Raw genomic sequence first — 20,263 nt, 5'->3', positions numbered from 1 at the left:
CTTGACCAGTGCAGCTCCCCTTTTCACCTGCCTAAGCAAGGTATACCTGGACCACTTACAAGCAGTAATAAAAATGCTGCTGCCAAGCTACTGACCAATATTTTAGATGTATTTACTAGTAGTTGTTGTGAAGCATTATCCTTAAGGTGTGGCTAAATGCCGTTTTGCTCCCAGAGTCCAATGTGTGTGTTGAATTGATACCAAGAAGTTTGAGTGTTCCAATGAAAGCTTTAGGGCAAGTTTGCACACAATATAAATTGTACTATAATTGAATTCCCTGATTCATTGCAATTATATTCATCTTGTTCCATAAAGACAAGATCATACCTGTCCTTAATGCCAAGCTCTCTGATGCCTTTGGGCACACTATTACATTTTAAGGCCTTTAAAAACTGTCCATTCTCCATGTTCATCAGTTGGCAAAAGTTTCAGATTTTGGTCCAATTTATTCTAAAGAAAAATTCTTATTGCAAAATAAGATAATAATAATAATTATATATATATATATATATATATATATATTAATTATTATTATTATTTGTGAAACATAGAAATCAGGAACTTTTGTATTCTTTGTTCAAGAAAAAAACATTGACCCCAACATCTTGTATAACATATGACTTGCACAGAGAAGCTTCGGGGAAAGGGACTACATTCATAGAAGTGCACAAAGCACCGGGGGGCTGGGAGCTTAAGCATCCTGTTTACTGATTGAGGCTCGTTTTTACATAAGAAAAAGGAGGCACAGGGGACTTTCAGTAACTCCAGCTGCATCTGACCTTAGTTTACCACAAGTGTACATATGAGAGGAGTGTGCATTGAATGATCCGACGTGCATTCTGCATAGAGGGAACTCTCTAATGAGTTGGCCAACTGGAGCTGAGACTGGGAACCTGTCCAGGAAAAAGCTGGAATGCATGAGGACCACAGGGTTAACTAAACAGCCATTTTTATAGCTTAACTGGGAACAGACGTGTGTGTTTGTGTGAAAAAGTGCATGACTGAATATGTGTAAGTTGGAAATGTATGTGCGGGATCCAGGGGTCGCTGCTAGGGAGAAACCAGTGTGTGTGTGTCTGTGTGTGTGTGTGTGTGTGTGTGTGTGTGTGTGTGCATGCATGTGTATGTTAAATAATGAGTTGTGCAGTTATCCATCCTGCTGTCTTTAAACATTTCCAAATGTTTGTGTTCACATGTGTGTGTGTGTGTGTGTGTGTGTGTGTGTGTGTGTGTGTATGTTTAATGCATGAGTTTGGCAGTTACCCATCCTGCTGTCTTTAAACATTTCCAAATGTTTTTGTGCGTGTGTGTGTGTGTGTGTGTGTGTGTGTGTGTGTGTGGGAACACGATAGTAACCCTCTTACTTCTCTCAACATTCTTTACAACAGCCAACCAGAGAGGGTTATTCTCAGGTCAGCTGCCATCTCAGTCCAATCAAAGAGACACAGCCCTGCCAAGAGGAGTTACACAACTAGTGGGGTTTTGGTGGGAAAAAAAACCAGACATAGGCTACTCATGCTGTTCTGATCCAGCAGATCTGCAACTACCATGAAATACAGGAAAGCTTATTGGCAGCTTGGTTTTGAGAGTTTCTACATTTATTTAATGTTTGTAACATGTCGTCCGAATGACAAGTAAATGTTTTTTTAAAAAGATGAGTAATCAGAGCTGTTGCACCTAAAGATTAACTCGCTGGTGACTCGGATAGAAATGTTGACATGGAGAAGACAGATCTTTGGGTGGGTCATAATTAATTAGCCAAAATTGTAACAGATTAGATACAGTATATAGCCACTTTCCCACTGGTCAAAAAACCCACTAACCAAAAGAAAACGCTCAGGGAGACCCTGGAAAAAACTCTTTAGTAAAACAAAAATGGGGGGATTTGAAGCGAGAACAGAAAAGGCTTTTGTGATAATAAACCCAACAAAGTTACAATTTTGATTTCTACTAACACACTGAAAACACAGGAAGACACAGAGAGATGCTCTCACTATCTCTGGAGGTGAGACTGGGTGCTGGACTCCGAGGGTATATATTAGCTCCCACCACCTGCTCTAATTCAAGAGCAATCAGGCACACACACACCTGACTCTGCTCTTTGATGATTCCTCTGCCAAACTGAATGGCCCAATCCCAATCTCCACCCTAAAGCCTAAGCACTGAACACTCACGGACTTTAATGGGGTCAGGCGTGCAGTGTGTGAGTCCATGAGGGTTTGAGAACGGCATAAAAATGAGGAATGGGACCGTTATCATGGCATCGCACATTGCCTGGAAACCAGATGGGCCATTAAATCTAATAAGTAAAAAAGCCGACCTGCAGCATGTATTTGTCTTACAGTGTTAACATATTTTAAGATAAGATAAGCTTTATTTAACAAACTATCAAAAGTCAGAAAGGCATTGATGTTCATAATTTGCGAATATTTAATTGTTGTCACTTACAGATAAACGGATTTGCAGTTCCCGTCACTGTCCATGCTCGCATTGTTTACATTTCTTATTATTTTTTGGTCAAACTTTACTGAATCGTCACCAAGTTCGCTATGAACCCTGGGTAAGTCCCTCAGGAAAGTCTGCAGATATGCGGACTCACGGAAAGTCTGTAATTTGGCGTTGTAAAGTCCGCATCCGAGCCCTCACATACTCTGTGATCTGACAGTGGGACAGCACTAAGCACTCACGCACTTACCAGGAACGCGCCTCAAAGTCTGTGAGTCCGTGAGTGTGGAGATTGGGATTGGGCCAATGACTGGCCAAAGTGAGTGCCCCTCACATATAAGCAGGTCTTCACAGGTCTGAAAAACCTGCATCAACATGCTAAATTAAGGTAGGAAAGGGGCATATTAGTATATATGTAGTAGCCATACTTTCTATCACCTCTTTGGTAAATGGACCGTACTTATATAGCGCTTTTCTAGTCTTTGCGACCACTCAAAGCTGCAATTTGGGGTTTAGTGTCTTGACACTTCGACAGGTAGCCTAAGGGAAATGGGGATCGAACCTCCAACCTTCCAAATGAAAGACGACCAACTCTACCACTGAGCCACAGCCGCTTTTGTGTCCTAATCTTCCCATAATCTACTTTGGTTTGTGGATGTTAATTTACACACAATACACACAACCATGGTGAAAAAGTGTAATCACACCACTGTGATGGGTCCAAAAACTGAAGACAGTCATGTCTTCAATCCCATCTTGTTTAACCTGTGATTCATATGTGCGCTATATGCGCCACCAGGGCCGTGCACAGACATTTTTTGGGGCAGGGGATCAAGCAAAAAAAAGGAAAAAAAAGGCACTTGCTCCACCAACATTTTCGCACCCTGATATTGTCACACCACCGCCATCCATAATCACACATAATGTTGAAAACATGGGAACTGTTGTTACATCTGTGCATATGGTTTACTAATCCAGGATCAGGGAGGTGAGAAAGATGTATTTTGCATTTCATTGCATAAAGGTGTGTTTGCCTCTTCTTGCAGTGTTTATGCTGCTTCTTATTTCACAATCAAAATGTATTTATTGACAGACTGAAACTTTTATTTTAACAGGAAAAACACACTGCCGTCCAACTGTGACACGCCCAAACAATAATACACTTTTAAACATCACATTTAAAAAACAAGGGAAGGGAAGCCCCCCTTGGTCATATCTGTGCACGTGCGCATGTGCCACAGATACTCTTATCTGCGAACACCAACCCTAAATTTTGTGTTTAATGTAACCAGAGGGTAAGTGTTGCTATAAAGGAGTAAGGATAGAGTGATTTGAAAAGAATGTGGGACAGGGGTTAGGGTTGGCAAATGCCCTCTTGGATCCCACCACTTTGGCTTCTGTCTTAAATAAAATAAGAAAGGGAACCAGTAAGACATGTGATGCCACTTTATTTTTAAAGACCAGAGACCAGTCATGTTTTAAGACATATAGTAAAGTGAAGACATAAAGTGCCTTTTATAGGCTCTCCTTTTAACACATATAAATTGTCTTGTTTTATCTTTCTTCTCTGTAGCACTTTGAGATTCCCTAAATATAAAGTGCAATACAAATAAAATGTATTATTATTATTGTTATTATTATTATTATTATTATTATTATTATCATTATTACATATAAAATGCTGTGCTTGAAATAATAATGCAGAAGACACAACGGCACAACTTTAGGTGAAGCCCCATCACACTCCCCCACCCTCACAATCTTCAACAGCACCGTGTCTACTGTGGACACCTTCAGGTTCCTGAAGGACCTGAAGTGGAACTCCCACATAGACACTGGCCCGGCAGTGGATGTTACCTGCGCCAGTTCAGGAAGTTCAACCTGCCTCAGGAGCTGCTGATCTTGTTTTACTCTGCCATCATCCAGTCTATTCTCTGCACTTCCATCACTGTCTGGTTTGGATCTGCCAACAAACAGGACAAAAGCACACTGCAACAGACAATCAGGTCTGCAGAGAGGATTATTGGCACGGACCTGCCCTCCATCCAGGACTTATATCGGTCCAGGGTCAGGAAACAAGCAGGTAACATCACTGCAGACCCATCACACCCAGGTCACAAACTGTTGGAACTACTCCCCTCCGGCAGGCGTTACAGAGCACTGTACGCCAAAACAACCAGACACCGGAACAGATTCTTCCCCCAGGAGTGTCAGGGACAATAAATGTGTAATAAACTAATCAACTGTACATGTGAGTTTCACAAACATCCACTGTGCATGAGAAATATGTTATTCATCATTCATTGTCATTGCTTAACTTACCATCTTATCATGTACATATTATCACTACATTGAAGGTCAATCCACTTTCTCTGTAAATACTGTAAATACTGCAACCGTCTACCTCTTGTTGTGTTTTCTTTTAATAATGTATATATATACTTATATATATTTATAATTAATAATAAAACATATTTTGTATCCATAGGTCTGTAGTTTAAGATTCAGTTTTTAGTGTCTAAGTGTCTGTGTTACCTCGTCTAACCTGTTCTTGTTTTTAAGTTTAGTATGTGTGTCTGTACTTTGAGAGCAGAGTCAAATTCCTTGTATGTGCCCACATACTTGGCCAATAAAGCTGAACGTTAGTAGTCAGTAGTGAGTTTGCAAAAAATTAGGATGACGGTTACAGCTGGCTCGCGCATCGCCGTAGTAGTTGCCATAGGTTGCAAATATGCATAGCGTCACCCCGTCTGTTAACAGGATTAACTCCTTAGGTTTGTGGCGTCTGACACCTGCCAATCTGAAAACATGTTGTTCAGCCTGTCCTATACACTGCAGTTTAAACGCAGACAGGCCCAGCCATGGAGATGCTTATGTTGTCCCTGATATGTCTTGTAGCACATGAAAAACACCACATGGAGATGTTTACAAGGATTTTCACTGGAGGGGGTCTTTAAGAATGGAGGTGACACTGAGATGACAAGAAAAGAGGCAAAGTTCAAAAAGGACATGCAAAAAATGAAGAATACTCAAGAAGCTAATGGATGAATGCTTGATTTGTATCCATTAGGGGTTTCAGTGGAAACACAGTAATGAATGATTACAGTTGAATAAATATAAATGGAACATTTTGTTTGAGGATCTGTTTTAGGCAAAGCTACAGTGGGAATGTGTGGTTACAGCTTTAGAATGACCACTTCTGAATCACATAGAAATAAAAGCTTTTTTTAGTATCCTCAGTCTCACTTCAACGTTCTGTTGTTTGAGATAAGCAGAGATGTTACACACACCCACCTTCCCTTTTTTGCAATCACTCAATAACTGAACTGTAAGGATGGCAGTCTCACTGTCTTGTTCTTGCCTCTTGGATGGCCAGGTAGGGAGATACGGCCCTCTGCCCTCTCTGAGCAATATAGACACAAAAATATGGATAGTTCTGATAGTGTCATTATAATGCCACCAAAATTGTGCATGAAGCCCAAATTGCATGTTTACAGGTAAGTTATCCCACAGGTGCCTCTCAATTAAATGTGGCTTAACTAATACAGACAATGTATGTATGTCATGCTGTTGTCGGGTTAAGGGAACCAAAAGATCCACACTCCTGTCAAATCCTAAAACGTTTACAGTATTTAGATAGCTAATCCTCAGTTATAAGTTATGATGACAAGTATGAAGAACAGGTCCCTAGATAGTAGAGCAATAAATACTACGCCAGCATAGCTGCAGCTGCAGCACTTGCATCACAGAATCACTGACTTAACTCACTGACTTGAAGTCCTCCTGAATCCCCTTTGCTGCTCTATACCTCCTCTGTGGCTGCTTTCAGCAGAATGACTGCTAAATACAGAATAAGTACACATTATAGGTTTTTGTAATGTAGTTTGAGTAGAAGGCAATAGTTCACACCAGAGTGTTACAATCATGTTAAAGATATTACATTTTCCCTGTAACCTAATAGTTTAGTAGCCTACTAACATAACAATTGCACGTACTAGACTTTACTGTTTATCTCTTACTAACCACTTAATACTCTACACTTAATGTTCTGTTTCTCTGGGGTTCTTTCGCGCCATCTGCCAACTTTGTCAGGACAGAAAAGTTCCAAGTACTCCTAACAGCCACTCCCCTCTTTTTCAACCACACACACACACAAACACACACACACACACACACACACACACACACACACACAGACATGCATATCTGAGCTAATGCAAACCCTGCTGCGGTTGGGAAGAAGATATTACATAAGAGGATAGCGGAAAGCTTCTACCCTCAGGTCACAAGAATCCTTAATGAGTTTATGATCCTTAAACTTGATCGTGCTGCTCCCTGAAAGCTGGACGTGTAAATAAGCAACTGTTTGAGCACAACAAGTTTTGTACAGTACGTGTTCTTTCATGTGACTGGTACTTGACAAAAAAGTCTGTAACTGCAGGTTTAAATGTCATAGACAGGTTGACATGGTGATCACAAAGATTAAATGTAAGAGAAAGTGTATGAATGAATGACATCCATAGTAAGAGAAGATAAAAGTATTCAGCATGCATAATCAAACGATTGCTTATGCCCATGAGAATGTCACCGTATTGCCACATTGTCTTTATTCAAACTGACCCTAATCTGTCCCATACCCTGTTTATGCCCTTTTGCATCAACATGTTTAAAGGGATTGTGGGAGAGAATGTTGTGTGCGAGCCTTATCTGAAAAAAACATTTCCCACTGGGATTACAGGAAGCACAGCAGGCTGAAAGCAGGCCAATTACAGCTGACTTCCCTTTCTGTGTGACCTAACAGAACCTGGAACAAACAACAATGGGGGTCCTTGGTATTGTTGGCCCTTCGACCTGCACGTCCAATGTTACAGGGTTCATTTAGGCAAGGGTGAGAGAGAAATAAACTTGAATACTGGGCTGAAAACATTAATAGTCATTGATAACACCTGTCTTGTTATGACGATATAAAAAATCATGCCCCTGTACTTCACAGGTTACCTATATCTACCAAGTGCTTGGGTAGCAAGGGGTTGCTGCATTCTGTGCATTCTGCACTGAAGAATCACTTTCTGGATTTTTACCCAGAATTCTTGAAATTACGTTTTGATTGTCCTATTTTTACCTTAAGCAGCTATAGCTATAGTAATAGATATTCTATATAGCTATAGAAATTCTCTACTTGTTAGTTGTTGTTGTTGTTGTTGTTGTTGTTGTAAACCTACAGCCAGGTTGTCAACTTCCCCACCAACCTATTCATATAATTAACTCTCATTCATGGCGCTCTCTCTCTCTCTCTCTTGCTCTCTCTCAGTCACTCAACCACCCACTCACTGTGCATTGCTGCAGACAGATTAGTTTTGAAGTTGATCATTTACAGACATGTCTCTTGTATTTAGTTTAAAATAACAGAAAAAACAATAAAAGTAGCTTATCGAGACAAAGCAAGTGAAAATGATTTACATCATGTTAAATGGTGTAACTTAGAAGACACCACATAATGCATTTATACTTAAAACAAGACCATCTAGATTTTGTCATTTTAAGATTATAAGACTTGGTAAGAGCTGCCGTTTTTGCAGTGCAGCTGAAAGAGAGGAGAAAGGATTGAACGTTCAGGTCCAGTTAGAAAAAACACAACTCTATCTATTTAGCTTGTTCTAACAGAGAATGGAGGCGAAAAAGAAGGCATTTGAAATGACTTCTCAATAACTGTTGATGTTTTTATTATTGTATGTGCTGCTGTTTAGCTAACGCACCATACTTCTACTGATGTGATACCACATCACACTTTGATATGGCACAGACAGACAGAAGGTAACATATGATGGAGAGAAAAAGAGAAGAGAGACAGCAGCAGATGATGAGAGGTGACTGGTGAAGACACTGCACTACACATGTTTCTGAAAATGTGTGTGAATAAAACAAAAACATTTTAATATTACAATGACCTTAACATTAAATAACTTTTACCAACTCTAGTCATTTAATGTAGGTGTTCTGAATTACACAAGTTTGAGGTACATAAACATTTTCAGGATGTGTTAAATAGAATCAAAGGTTGCTTATCTAAAAATTTCCCAGCGGAGGATCCCCCAGATCCCCATACCAACCCCCCACCGAAAAGCCCCTCAAATCCTATCACACAGGAGTAGGCTAGATCTATAACATACCAAATCAATAAATTGACTCTGTAATGGCTAACTGTTTTTGCAAATGCAGTACAAACAAAATGGCATTATGTGACACAATTTGACCTGGATCATGTTACATTGTATTTAATCACCGTGTTCATGGTGCATTACTGAGATTTGAAAGGGGGCTCCAAAGCCTAATCTCACCCTGTATGTTTTTGTTGCTGTTTGGGCTTGAAAACTGTTAGAACAAATCTTTAACCACGGTCACTGAAGGGGATTTGATTTTCAGAAAATGTGGTTTTAACGTGAAACAAATATAAAAATGTTTTTTATGTTTTTTAAAATGCTGTTGGAAAAAAATTAATAAAAAAAGAACTAGTGTTAAGTCTTGGAATCCTGGTTACTGCACTGAGCATTCAAAGTATGATTTATAAACAAATCATGTGATCATGTGGCACTTTTGACATGGATGTATTTCCTCAGTCAGATTGATTGTCAACAGCGAACACCAGAAAGCAGGTTTAACCCGTCTTTATGTCATGTGATTTGTCCTCGTTTTTTTGTCCAGTTCTGTGTATTTATTTTTTATATTATTTTCAATATTTGGTTTGAGTGTGTCCATTATAGAAATCTGAAAAATAATCGTGATGTTTATAGAATGTTTAACTAGCGTGCGTAAAATACTGGCTTTGAGGCTGAATAAAACGCTCCATAACTGTTCACTTAAAAGAGGGAGGGAGAAGTTGTGTTTGTGAGATTCCTACAGAGCGGGGTGGGAACTGAAGGGTTGAGGGGTGTGCCTCATCCTTCCAAATTAGTTTGAATGCTCGCTCCTGCCCAGCGCCTAAACCTCTCCTCCCTTTCTACACACCCGTGCGTAATGGTAGAGCAGAGGATGAACTCTCTTGTGAAATGGGCGCTGATCCTCTTTGTCCTCGTCTCCATCATTCTCAACATAGTCCTGATTGGCATCCACCCGAACAGGGCACCCAAATGTTCCACTCGGCGTGTCCACCCGCTGCTGGACAAGCATGACGAGCGTAGTGTCGTGTTCGCTGACCTCACCCGGGAGGAGTACTTGCAGGTCCAGCAGTTCATGCTCAAGCAGAAAGATTTGGACATATCCACCGACCAGAACACTAGGCCATCGGGAAATTTCTTGTTTTTAATAGACCTTTCGTTGCCAAAGAAAGCGGATGCGCTGGATTTCTTGGACATGAATGGTGCCAAGCCGGTCAGAGAGGCAACGGCGGTGGTCTTCCATGGTGCGAAAGGCTACATCAAGGAGTACGTGGTGCGGCCCCTTCCAAACCCATCAACGTGCACGGATGTCACCAAGGAGAGGTACAAGACAGATCTGCCTATTAATGCACGCACCGTCACCATTGGGGAATACGTATTGATCTTCTCGTTTGTAGAGGAACAGGTCTTCTCCAAGCTTAAGAAGCTGATGAAAGAGAGCTTCAACGTTGATGCAAACAATCGGCTAAATGCATTCGAGCAGATGCCTCGTGGAGTCCGTTCGGGAGACAGAAAAACTTGGTTGTCTTTCTTCAGGGATCTGAGCGGCATGTACATCCACCCTGTGGGCTTCGAAGTGTTGCTTAACCACGAGGACGTAAACGCATCTAACTGGAGAGTGGAGCGGCTGATTTATAACGGAAAATACTTTGACAGCGTAGAAGATCTTAAACAGAAATATGAAACGGGTTCTGTAAAGAAAATAGTTTACAAGGAGTCAGCTGACTATGGTTCACTGAAACCAAAGCTGAAGCCTCAGCAGATCGGTCCGCAGCAGTTTAACGTGGAGGGGAAACGCTACAGCATCAGCAACAACCATGTCTTGTACTTGGACTGGAGCTTTGCCTTCGGCCTCAGCTCGCTAACGGGCGCGAGGGTTTTTGATGTGCGTTTTAAAGGTGAGAGGATCATCTACGAGCTGAGCGTGCAGGAGGCCATGTCAGTGTATGGCTCAGTGAGTCCGGGCATGATGATGACAAAGTTTCTTGACACGAGCGTCGGGATAGGGCGCTTTGCCCACGAACTGGCCCGTGGTGTAGACTGCCCCTACGATGCCACATACGTGGACACATACCGCTACATAGATGTCCCAGGCCCGGTCAGATTTCGGAATTCGATCTGCGTCTTTGAGCACAATTTGGGTCAGCCCCTGCGGAGGCACTTCGCTGACTTTTTCCACAACAGTTACGGTGGGATGGCAAACAGCGCCTTAATTTTCAGGACGATCACAGCTATAGGAAACTATGACTATATGTGGGATTTCATCTTCTACCAGAGCGGATCAGTGGAGGCCAAGGTGCATGCCACCGGCTACATCGCCACTTCTTACCTGGTAGACGGTAGTCTGAAACACGGGCACCAGGTGGCGGAGAACGTGCTTGGGAACATACACACCCACTTCATCAACTTCAAGGTTGATCTGGATGTGTTGGGTGAGTGACAGTACGCATGTAAACAGGATTATATTTGCAGGGCAGAGATCAATAAAGGGCTGGGTGTGGAAAAAGTAGGCTAATCGTCTAATTTAAAATTGTACTCTCACACAGAGATTAGTTCTAGTTTAGTAACACTCCACAATAACGATATATTGTGCTAAACGAATGGCTCATAATGGTTAAGGAACTATTTCTAATAAGATTAGTTCACGATAAATAGATTATCAGTGTTTATTCACAGTTACTTAATTATTGTGCAATCCAATTAGCTGCATTCCAGAACAGAAGACTTTGTTTTAGACTCTGCATTTGCTCAGGCTCTCTGAAAGCAGAAGAGTACAGTCCTCATGGAAATATGAAGCTTTGATTTTAATTAGAGCTAGGGTACACTGATGAAAGTTTATGTATAGCTGTGTCCTTTAATAATAATAATAATATCTGGCTGCTGACTGCTTTAGAAAGAAAACTAGATGATTCAAAGCCTGTTGTCATCTGCTGATTTGACAACTTGGAACCCAAATAGATGTAAAAGGGACCAAGTTAGGCTTAGCACATTTTCTTGGAAATGACAATAAATAATTAATCTTTGTAAGTGATACCTTGATACTCAGGCTTAACACAAAGAACAACAACAAAAAAAACAAACAGGGAATAATCGCACAACATGGGCAAGTGTCCGAAGTGGTTTAACTTCTGTGGGACCGGTTACACAAAAATAAGCATGTGCTTACACATCATCTTATTATCTCTTATTAAGACAATTGTAGATTATTCTAAAACAGTGAAGTGTGAAAACTGAAGCAAAGACTCTTAAACACACCAGAGAGCCAAGATGAACTGTAGAGTTGGCGATTCCCATTATGTATATTGAGTCATAATTCCTTAAATTGTCAAACACAAGCGATGTAGTGCTGCTTTACATTAAAAAAATAAAAATAAAAAACAGACAGCTGACATTGATCTACATGAGATCTAAATACCCTGTCCAGTTTGACTACAGGAATACGTTTTAACATGTTTGCATGATTTCCTTTGCAGGACAGAAGAATTTTTTCCAGACCAAAGATATGAAATATGTCAACACGTCTCTGCCATGGATGCCTGAACGCTACGCTATGATCCCTCAGCTTGTGGAGAATCAACTGAAAACAGAAACGGTCAGCCTTTGTTCTTCATTTGAAATACTCAACATTTATTTTACTGTCAACATAGATGGTGAATTTGTTTTAATACAGCTTCAATCAAATGCTATCATTTCAAACTGCCTTAAATAGCAGTAATGTCATCGTCCGTGGCACAAGCTCACACTGACTGATCTGACAGCAGCCTGAGATAAATGAACTGGAGCCACAAACATGAAGAAAATGACTTTATGTCTGCAATGGGTCATATGACTGAGTGTAAAGTTCTTAGTGACTGCACATAATGACAATCCCACAGTAAATCATCGATTCTGTGGCTTCCCTCAGCTCAAGGGCCGCTCCAGCTTGTTCTTTTGGTTTAAAGGTCCGGAAACTATCTCAGTAATCTCACTTCCAACAGCAGCTGGCAACAGTGTTCAGCAATGGCTCTGATACACTTTACACTTGAACCCACGAGCATGACACCAAAGCAGTCAGTTCACCTTCATTAAGTCAAAAGGCAGGCAAAGGTTTAAAAAAGAAAGGCAGTCAAATCAGGCACTTATCTAAAGGGTTAAGGCAGACATTCATAAAAAATGAGGGTCCAGCAGTGTTTCAGGACCGCAGTGACAGGCAGGTGAAATAAGGGTGGTAACTAGAGCAGATGACAACTACACTATCAGATAGAGCTGACAACTACACTATCAGATAGAGCATGGGCAGAGATGGTTTGCCGTAAAGTAAGCTGAGATGGATGAGGGAATGTAAAAGGAGACTATTGGCTTTCTTGCGACTATCCAGGCTGTCTTATGCTTCATGACAGGTCTCACTTTCTTCTCAACAAGCATTACAGCCAACTTGATAAACAGTGTCACTACTACAATCACAGAACTAAATAATTAGTTCATAAACATCATGAAATGTGCAGCTTAAGCACCAACAAAACAGTGGCTATAATAGGTAGGTATAAAATATTTATCTCAGGTGTGCTGCAAGTGCCCATATACAGTATGCACTATATGTATGAACAAAGCCAAGGCCACCTATACCTGTGTGGCTTGGACATATTTAAATTGTTAAAATTTTGCAGGCGATTTTTATTTTATCAGTTTTTGTTGTAACATTAGTCCTCCCAACATCATTTTTTAAGGTTAGGGTAAGTATCAAGTGTCATGTCGAATTAGTTGCACCCAACAGGCAGGCAAAGAGCCTATGTGGTGGATGCTTTGCTCATAGAGTGTGTGTTTGAATGGGTGAATAAGCGGCATAAATACAGAGGTGTAAAGAGTACTGAAATATTCTACTCGAGTAGAAGTACTGTTACTTCACTGAAATTGTTCTCAAGTACAAGTATTTGGCTAAAAAATTACTCAAGTAAAAGTAAAAAGTAGCTCACTTAAAAAGTACTCAAAGTAAAGTTAGTTACTCTACCACCCCGCTGATTTTTAGATAAACAAATGTATCCTAGGTTACCATGCAAATGAAATAAAATGGAACTTTGTTATTTTCAAACCTGGGCCCTTTGTTTACATGTTTTGGTGTCAAAATGAAGAGAGATGGACCTTTTGTTCAAGAGTAAGATCCTTTGTTTAATGAGAAACAGCAGTTATATAGCTCTCTTCATAGCCACCAGACTCCACTGACAAAAACAGAACATGTGAGTCAATTGGTCTGTGAAGGTTCTCAGTCATCCAGGTCATTGTAATCTAAAGGTTTAGTCAAGGCGGACATCTTCAGAACTTCAACCAAGTCCAGTTGCCTTTTGGAGAAAGTCAATCATTTCTAAAGAGCTCCAGAAGTCTTTCTCCTTCCTTGGTTAAATCTCCAGCAACAAAAATACTGTGTTTGTGGTAGAAGGATTATTATTTTATCATTGTAATAAACGGTTGTGAATGACTCAACCCTATTAAGGTTGGACAAGTTATACCTTAATAATAAGAAGGTAGACATGATGCACCTGCTGGAGCAAAAGGATCATGAGCTTGTGGATTTATGTTGTTCCCATGCTGGTAAGATGTAACACTTTTTGCCCATGACGTGTGAGCTGTAGCACAAATTTGGTTTACTTTGTACCTGCATTGCCCTGTTTGGGCTCAGCCTGTCGCCTCCACTGTCAATCAACTACAGACACCATGTGTCATGTGTGTTCTTTCAGATACAAAGAAGAGAAATGTTTTTTTTCTAATATTTGAACTTTGTTTTGTATTTACAAAATTTAAACAAAAGACATTATTTTGCACTGCATACATGGATGACTTATTGTCGTATCATTTGAATCTTAGTAAATGTAAGACAAATTTCTGCTGTGATACCTCCACAGGAAGCTGCTCTACGTTATGACACAAAGACTCCGCGCTACCTCCACATTGCCAGCAACCAGACCAACCAGTGGGGTCATCAGCGCTCCTACAGGCTGCAGGTGTTCAGCTCCACTGGGGACCATCTCCCAGAGAGCGAGGCAGAGGAGAGGTCCATGTCCTGGGCCAGGTGAGACCTCAAATCACAATAAGTCAGTGGTTGCGAAAACAAAGAAGTATCTCACAATATAATACTCTGAAGGCTCAATAAAAACTCGAGTTACTCTTTTTAGAAATAAGTGTACAGAAAATCAAAGTCGATACTTGTTATGCACTTTAGCTTGAAAGAAACAATCAAAGGATGAGACCCCCTGTGGCCAGGGAAGTGCTGCAGTCAGAGTGTATGTTTGTGTTTCAATGTTTACGTTTTTTTTGTAGTCGAAGTACTTTGGTGATATAAAAAGACATTTGCCGTGTGATCGGAAAATGCATGTCCTAAATTGCAGTCACCTGACAACATATTACGCAGTCAGGAATGTAAAACCCAAATAATATAATATGCAATTTGGGGGTGATGTGGTTCAGTCAAGGTTTCTCCAGCTGAGGATCTTAGTCAAAAAGAAATCATTTTTAATCTGTATTTTTTTCATGTGGTGCAAGTTCTCTTTCATCTCTTTTCCTTTTTGTTCTGTCCAAGTAAGTAAGTCACTGTCGTCCACGTTTTTCAGAGTTTTTAACAAATACAAGACAAATGAACACCTGTAGCTCTTTAGCTTAACCTTTTTCCTGTATCACTAAATCCATGTCACTATCAGGACTGATTCTAGGGTGCTGTTGTTCTTCTTTGTCTCATTCTCCTTACTCTCAGTCAACTCAACAAATTTTGATGCCATAAAGTCAAGAGACTTGTTAAATCTTACTTTAGTACATCATCTTTCATGCGTGGCACACTGTTTCCCATGGTGCCCACCCATTAAAAGTTTCAAAGTCTTACTTGGCAATGCATGATCAGTTTCCTGTTTGCAATATAGACATGGACATCCACGGTTCAATGTCAGTATGACATATTAGATGATTCTATTAAAATTATTTATGTGCAGTAGCCCAGTCAGAGTTGTGCCTTCAATGTAGTGATACAAAGGTAAAGGTTTGGTGGTGAATCATGGGTGTTCAGAAAATCAGCTAATACAACATAATAATTTTTAGCCTTTCAGTTTGTTCTAATCATGATCTATCTCTAACCTTAGGTTTGCTCTTGTTGCCATGCATAGAAATTCATGATAGTTTGAATGCATTACATTGCAAATTGTTGACGTGTCTCTCTGCGCCTCTTCGGTCTGTCCCCAGGTACAAGGTTGCTATCACCAAGCATAAGGACTTAGAGCAGACCAGCTCTAGTCTGTACAGTCAAAACAACATGTGGACTCCGGCTGTCGACTTCAGCAAGTACATTGAAGACAACGAAAACATCGAAAACGAGGTGTGTTTTTGTGATTATAATATGATAATATAAATATTTGTAAACATGTCATTAGATGACTTAGCTGAAGGGATTTTCATGACCTGTATGAAAATGTGTCCGCAGGACCTGGTTGCCTGGGTGACGACTGGTTTCCTCCACATCCCTCATTCAGAGGACATCCCAAATACAGTAACAGTGGGTAATGGGGGCGGGGTAATACTGCGGCCACACAACTACTTTGACGAGGACCCATCCATCCACTCTGCTGATGGGGTGTACATTAGCCCGGGCAAGGAAGACAGCTGTGAAAACAACAGGATGGCCTGCCTTGCTCAAGAGACCTGCAGCCCCGTCCTCGATTCCTTCACCTACGACGGCTTTGAGGGAGTCATGAAGTTTTAGGGCTGGCTCTGATTTACTGAGCGCTCCAAGGTTATAGCTTTAGGGACACTAAAACCCAGCGATGTGTTTATCTACCAATATAACAAGAAGCTTCTGTCAATGTTAAAATGTTTATAGTGCAGTTTGGGACAGGAATATATTTTTGCTACAAGTGTTTTAAAGCTGAACCAAGCAATACATTGCGTAAAGGAATTTTCCTAAATGTTGTAAAATATGCTTCCAGGAGGGAGAGGGGGAGATCATCCTGGTGTCAGGATGTGATTAGCCTTGCTTAGCATAAACACTGGAAGTAACTTCAACTTAAGTGTCCCTTTAGGGAAAAGTTGGGATCATTATGTATTGATTGTAGTCGTGTCTGCCTTTACACCAATCTTACAACGACGCTTCAAGGGAAAAAGTCTGAAATGTGACAAATGTAATTTTTCATAAACAGATAACTTTATTGATTTCTGTTGAGAAATGTGTTTTATGCACTTGAATAATGCTCGTTACTTGTGGGCCATTCCTGACATGTATTTACTGACTGATGTAAACATGTAATGTTCCTCTGATATGCTTAACCCTGATCACCTCACTCTTTGCCTGCAGGTGTAGCCTTGACCTGTACAGGAGCTCATTTGTCTTGCTTAGGGATGCAAGAATGTTCCTTTATGTCCATATCCTGCACTTTGATACATTATTATTAACCTTTTCAATTTATATTTTAAACACAGCATTTAAAGTACCACAATGGGCAAATTATTGGATTTGTGTAAAGAAGGGGGTAAACTCACTGGCTGGGAAGCTTTAGGCCTCAAATGTTTTTTAGGACTCTTCATAAAGTTGTTTAATTTTTTGAAGAGAAATTGGGTGATAATTTTACAAATATACATGAATCATCCTAAACAAGTGCAGGATTTAGAGCCACAAGGCCTTGTGCGGTAACTAACATTCACAAAGTGCATGAAGATTCCTTTTAGGGTTATGTCATGGACCCCTTGTGCTGTTCACTCACCAGAAATGAAATAATAAATGTGAATGATTTGGCTCATTACTGCCCCCCTACTTTGTTGCTATTACTATCATTGCTAAGATGTTTTCAGTCCATTCCAATGACATACCACACTGAACAGGATAAAGTAAGATTTAGAAAATAGGCTAAAAAAAAAGTCACGTTTTCAAGTTATAGAAGGCCTTTCTTACATGATGGTGTTTGAAATCTTGATGACTCCACTATAAGAAGTTGGCAAAAGTCATTTATTTAGTCACATTATAAAACATGTACAAACTACATTTGTAAATATCTAGCCCTTAGCTACATGTTTACCCTTAGCGGACATGCATACATACATTTTATTTACTCCGCTTTCCTGTGATAAAGAGTAATTTTCTTGATATTTTGACTTATGTATCACATTATCTCGAGATAACAACGCTGCACCACTGTAACGTCAGGTCATCACGACTCGTATCCCCAGAGTTGCAAAAGCACAAAACAAAAATAGAAATAGGCTTAACTTACCTAATTAGTGTAGGCAATGACAGAATGGCATGTCACAGTCTGTAATATCACAGTGACAAGCCTATTGTTTTGTTTGCTTTGTTATCTTGAGATAATGACCTAAGTTAATACGTTAAAATGGGAAAACCAGCGTTTTGGTTGAGTAAATAAAATGAAAGGATATGTCCGCTAAGGGCTTCCGTAAACATCATTTATTTGAAAACACTTTTTACCAATTAACCTAAAACAATTCATAGATTGTCCTAATTCATTGTTAATAGTTGCTACAAAAGACTGTGTTTATATTTTATATTTGATCTGTTTTCAAATGATTTGTCATCATTTATTGATTAAATCACATTATTTGTGCTGTAGTTCATATATTGTTGTGGTTCAAATTCATAGACTACTAGTTTATCCTTTTGGCTTTATTTAATAAACTGCTATTTTTGTGAAATATACCTTTAATAATATATTTTTATTATTGTTTGATCTGCAATGGTCTGTTGTCTTCCTCAGCCATCCTAGCTATGTTTACAAGTTTGTGTGTTTTAGACTCTGCAGACTCTCTTGCAAATTACAATATTTGGCATTTGTGGAGGGTATGGTTTGTAGGGTCTGCAAGTTTCTGCTATGTCTCGTGAAACTCATTCATCTAAGATACTATGTTACCTGTACTTGTATAGTGTGTGAATTTTGGACAGGATAGTGTTGGCTCAAATCTAACAGGGTTTTGTGCAAGAAATAATGATGGCAAACATTTTAATGGCGAATTGCAACCACTTGGAGAACTTCAACCAAGTCCAGTTGCCTTTTGGATTAAGCTTAGAAGAACCACTTGGAGCTTTGTTGCCATCATTTGAATGTGATTTTCACACTTCAAAATATCGTTCACTTTATTTGCTGACCTTACATCAAGTTTCGGTTTTATTGTAATTAATTAAAATGAATTCTCTGTGAGGTTTATTTGCTTAGCCAAAATGGAAACCATTGAGATTAAGAAGCTTTTAGTTTTCCTACTTGACTTCTACTTGACTTTTCACTTGTTCTCCTTATAATTGTAAATATAAATGCACTTAGGAAATAAACAACAAAACAACAAAATCACGTTGGAGGAGGACAGATTGTGTATACTGTGGCGGGGTGGAAGGGGCTCTTACGCTTTGTAAAATTATTTACAGAGACCAAACATTAAACACCAATGAGAAAGCACTTGGCAACAGTGGCAACAAGAAACTTCTTATAAACCAATGTCAATAGAATATTATTAGAAATCCAAGCAATATTAACAATTAAAACTATCATAATGGTGGAACAAGTGTGACTGATAATAATAATTGTAGCAGTTGGAGTCAAAACCGGTTCGTGGCAGTAGGCGGTCTGCAACAAGGACCACAGGGACCTGCAAGAAGAGAGAGTATTAAAAACCTCAGGGCACAGGATGTGAGGATACATGCATAGAAATCTTCTTCTGTCTTTTAACTGTCAAACTAACTTCTCACTGCGAATCTTTTCCGCAGAGAATGTGAATAAAGGCACTTCCGGTGTGCGTGCCATGCATTGCTACATCAGACTCAATCCTCCATGGCAGCGGTTACAGGTATTGAAAATAACTATGTTCAAAGAATAATTCTTCCTTCTAAAGTTCTTGTTTCCTTTATAAGGTCACTTTAGGCATCAGTATTAATTTCAGTCTGTTTTATAACCAGTTAAAAACTCCTCACAGAAGATTTCATGTGAAAAGAATCAGATGTGGCAATATGAGTGCATGTAAGGTTGGTGATTGTTTCTGTGCCTGTGTTTGAGTATGTGATTGTGTCCCTTGTGGAAGTTAAAGCCTCGGCGTGGAGTGAAATGTTCCTTTTAATACTTTCCTTTTCTGCTGTGACTTGCGCTTGTTGTGAATAGCCAGGACAAGATGTGAAAAACAAATACATACAAGCCTGCTGAAGTGAAAGCTTGGAGGGATTCCCAACCATTTTCAGAGGAACTTGTTGATCTTACTCTCCACTCATAGGCACTTCATTGGCACTTGTGTACGAAGTTCCTGTGACAAATGCACCCGAAAAACTGCACCATAAGAACATATGAAAACATGCTGACACAAACTGGTTTTGATTCTCACAGATAAACCTACCTTAATTCCATTTTATTTCTATTGCCATACCCCATTGAACAGTGAAAGAAGGTAAAAGTCCCAATACAAAGATATTAAACACTATGTTACATGTTAAAGTCCTTAACTTTAAATCCTTCGAAAAGAAAAGAAACATTGTTAGTATGTAGTTATCAGAAGTGGTTGTCAAATAGAATTCCTCTGTGAATGATTTATTATTATGGGACATATTAGAATGTTATTTAAATAGATAACCTTTATCTAGTAATCTTATTGAGGTCAAGACAAAGCAGGGTGAGGCAAATCTATCTCAATTACGCCCTAGGCGACCGCCTATCGCCTATGCCTTG

The 20,263-nt window shown here is 39.8% G+C and overlaps 1 protein-coding gene across 1 annotated transcript; it reads left to right on the top strand.

The window, feature by feature from the left end:
• The first annotated feature begins 9,435 nt into the window (after nucleotides 1–9,435).
• Nucleotides 9,436–17,347, top strand: LOC138603183 (primary amine oxidase, liver isozyme-like). The gene is made up of 5 exons (XM_069674885.1): nucleotides 9,436–11,032; nucleotides 12,074–12,192; nucleotides 14,477–14,643; nucleotides 15,801–15,933; nucleotides 16,039–17,347. Exons 1-5 carry the CDS (start codon nucleotides 9,460–9,462, stop codon nucleotides 16,315–16,317), a joined length of 2,271 nt encoding a protein of 756 aa, XP_069530986.1. The 5' UTR covers nucleotides 9,436–9,459; the 3' UTR covers nucleotides 16,318–17,347.
• Nucleotides 17,348–20,263: the final 2,916 nt, after the last annotated feature.

Source organism: Semicossyphus pulcher, unplaced genomic scaffold, assembly GCF_022749685.1.
Source record: "Semicossyphus pulcher isolate SPU_LCO1_2020_fin unplaced genomic scaffold, fSemPul1.0.p SCAF_23, whole genome shotgun sequence".
In the NCBI taxonomy this organism is placed as follows: Eukaryota; Metazoa; Chordata; class Actinopteri; order Labriformes; family Labridae; genus Semicossyphus; species Semicossyphus pulcher.
This window is presented reverse-complemented; position numbering and strand designations above follow the sequence as displayed.

Excerpts from the sequence above, each read along its gene's own strand:
- LOC138603183 (XM_069674885.1), top strand. The coding sequence starts at position 9,460 with ATGGTAGAGCAGAGGATGAACTCTCTTGTGAAATGGGCGCTGATCCTC. Across the intron at positions 11,033-12,073 it reads GGTTGATCTGGATGTGTTGG|GACAGAAGAATTTTTTCCAG; the intron begins GTGAGTGACAGT and ends TTTCCTTTGCAG. Across the intron at positions 12,193-14,476 it reads ATCAACTGAAAACAGAAACG|GAAGCTGCTCTACGTTATGA; the intron begins GTCAGCCTTTGT and ends ATACCTCCACAG.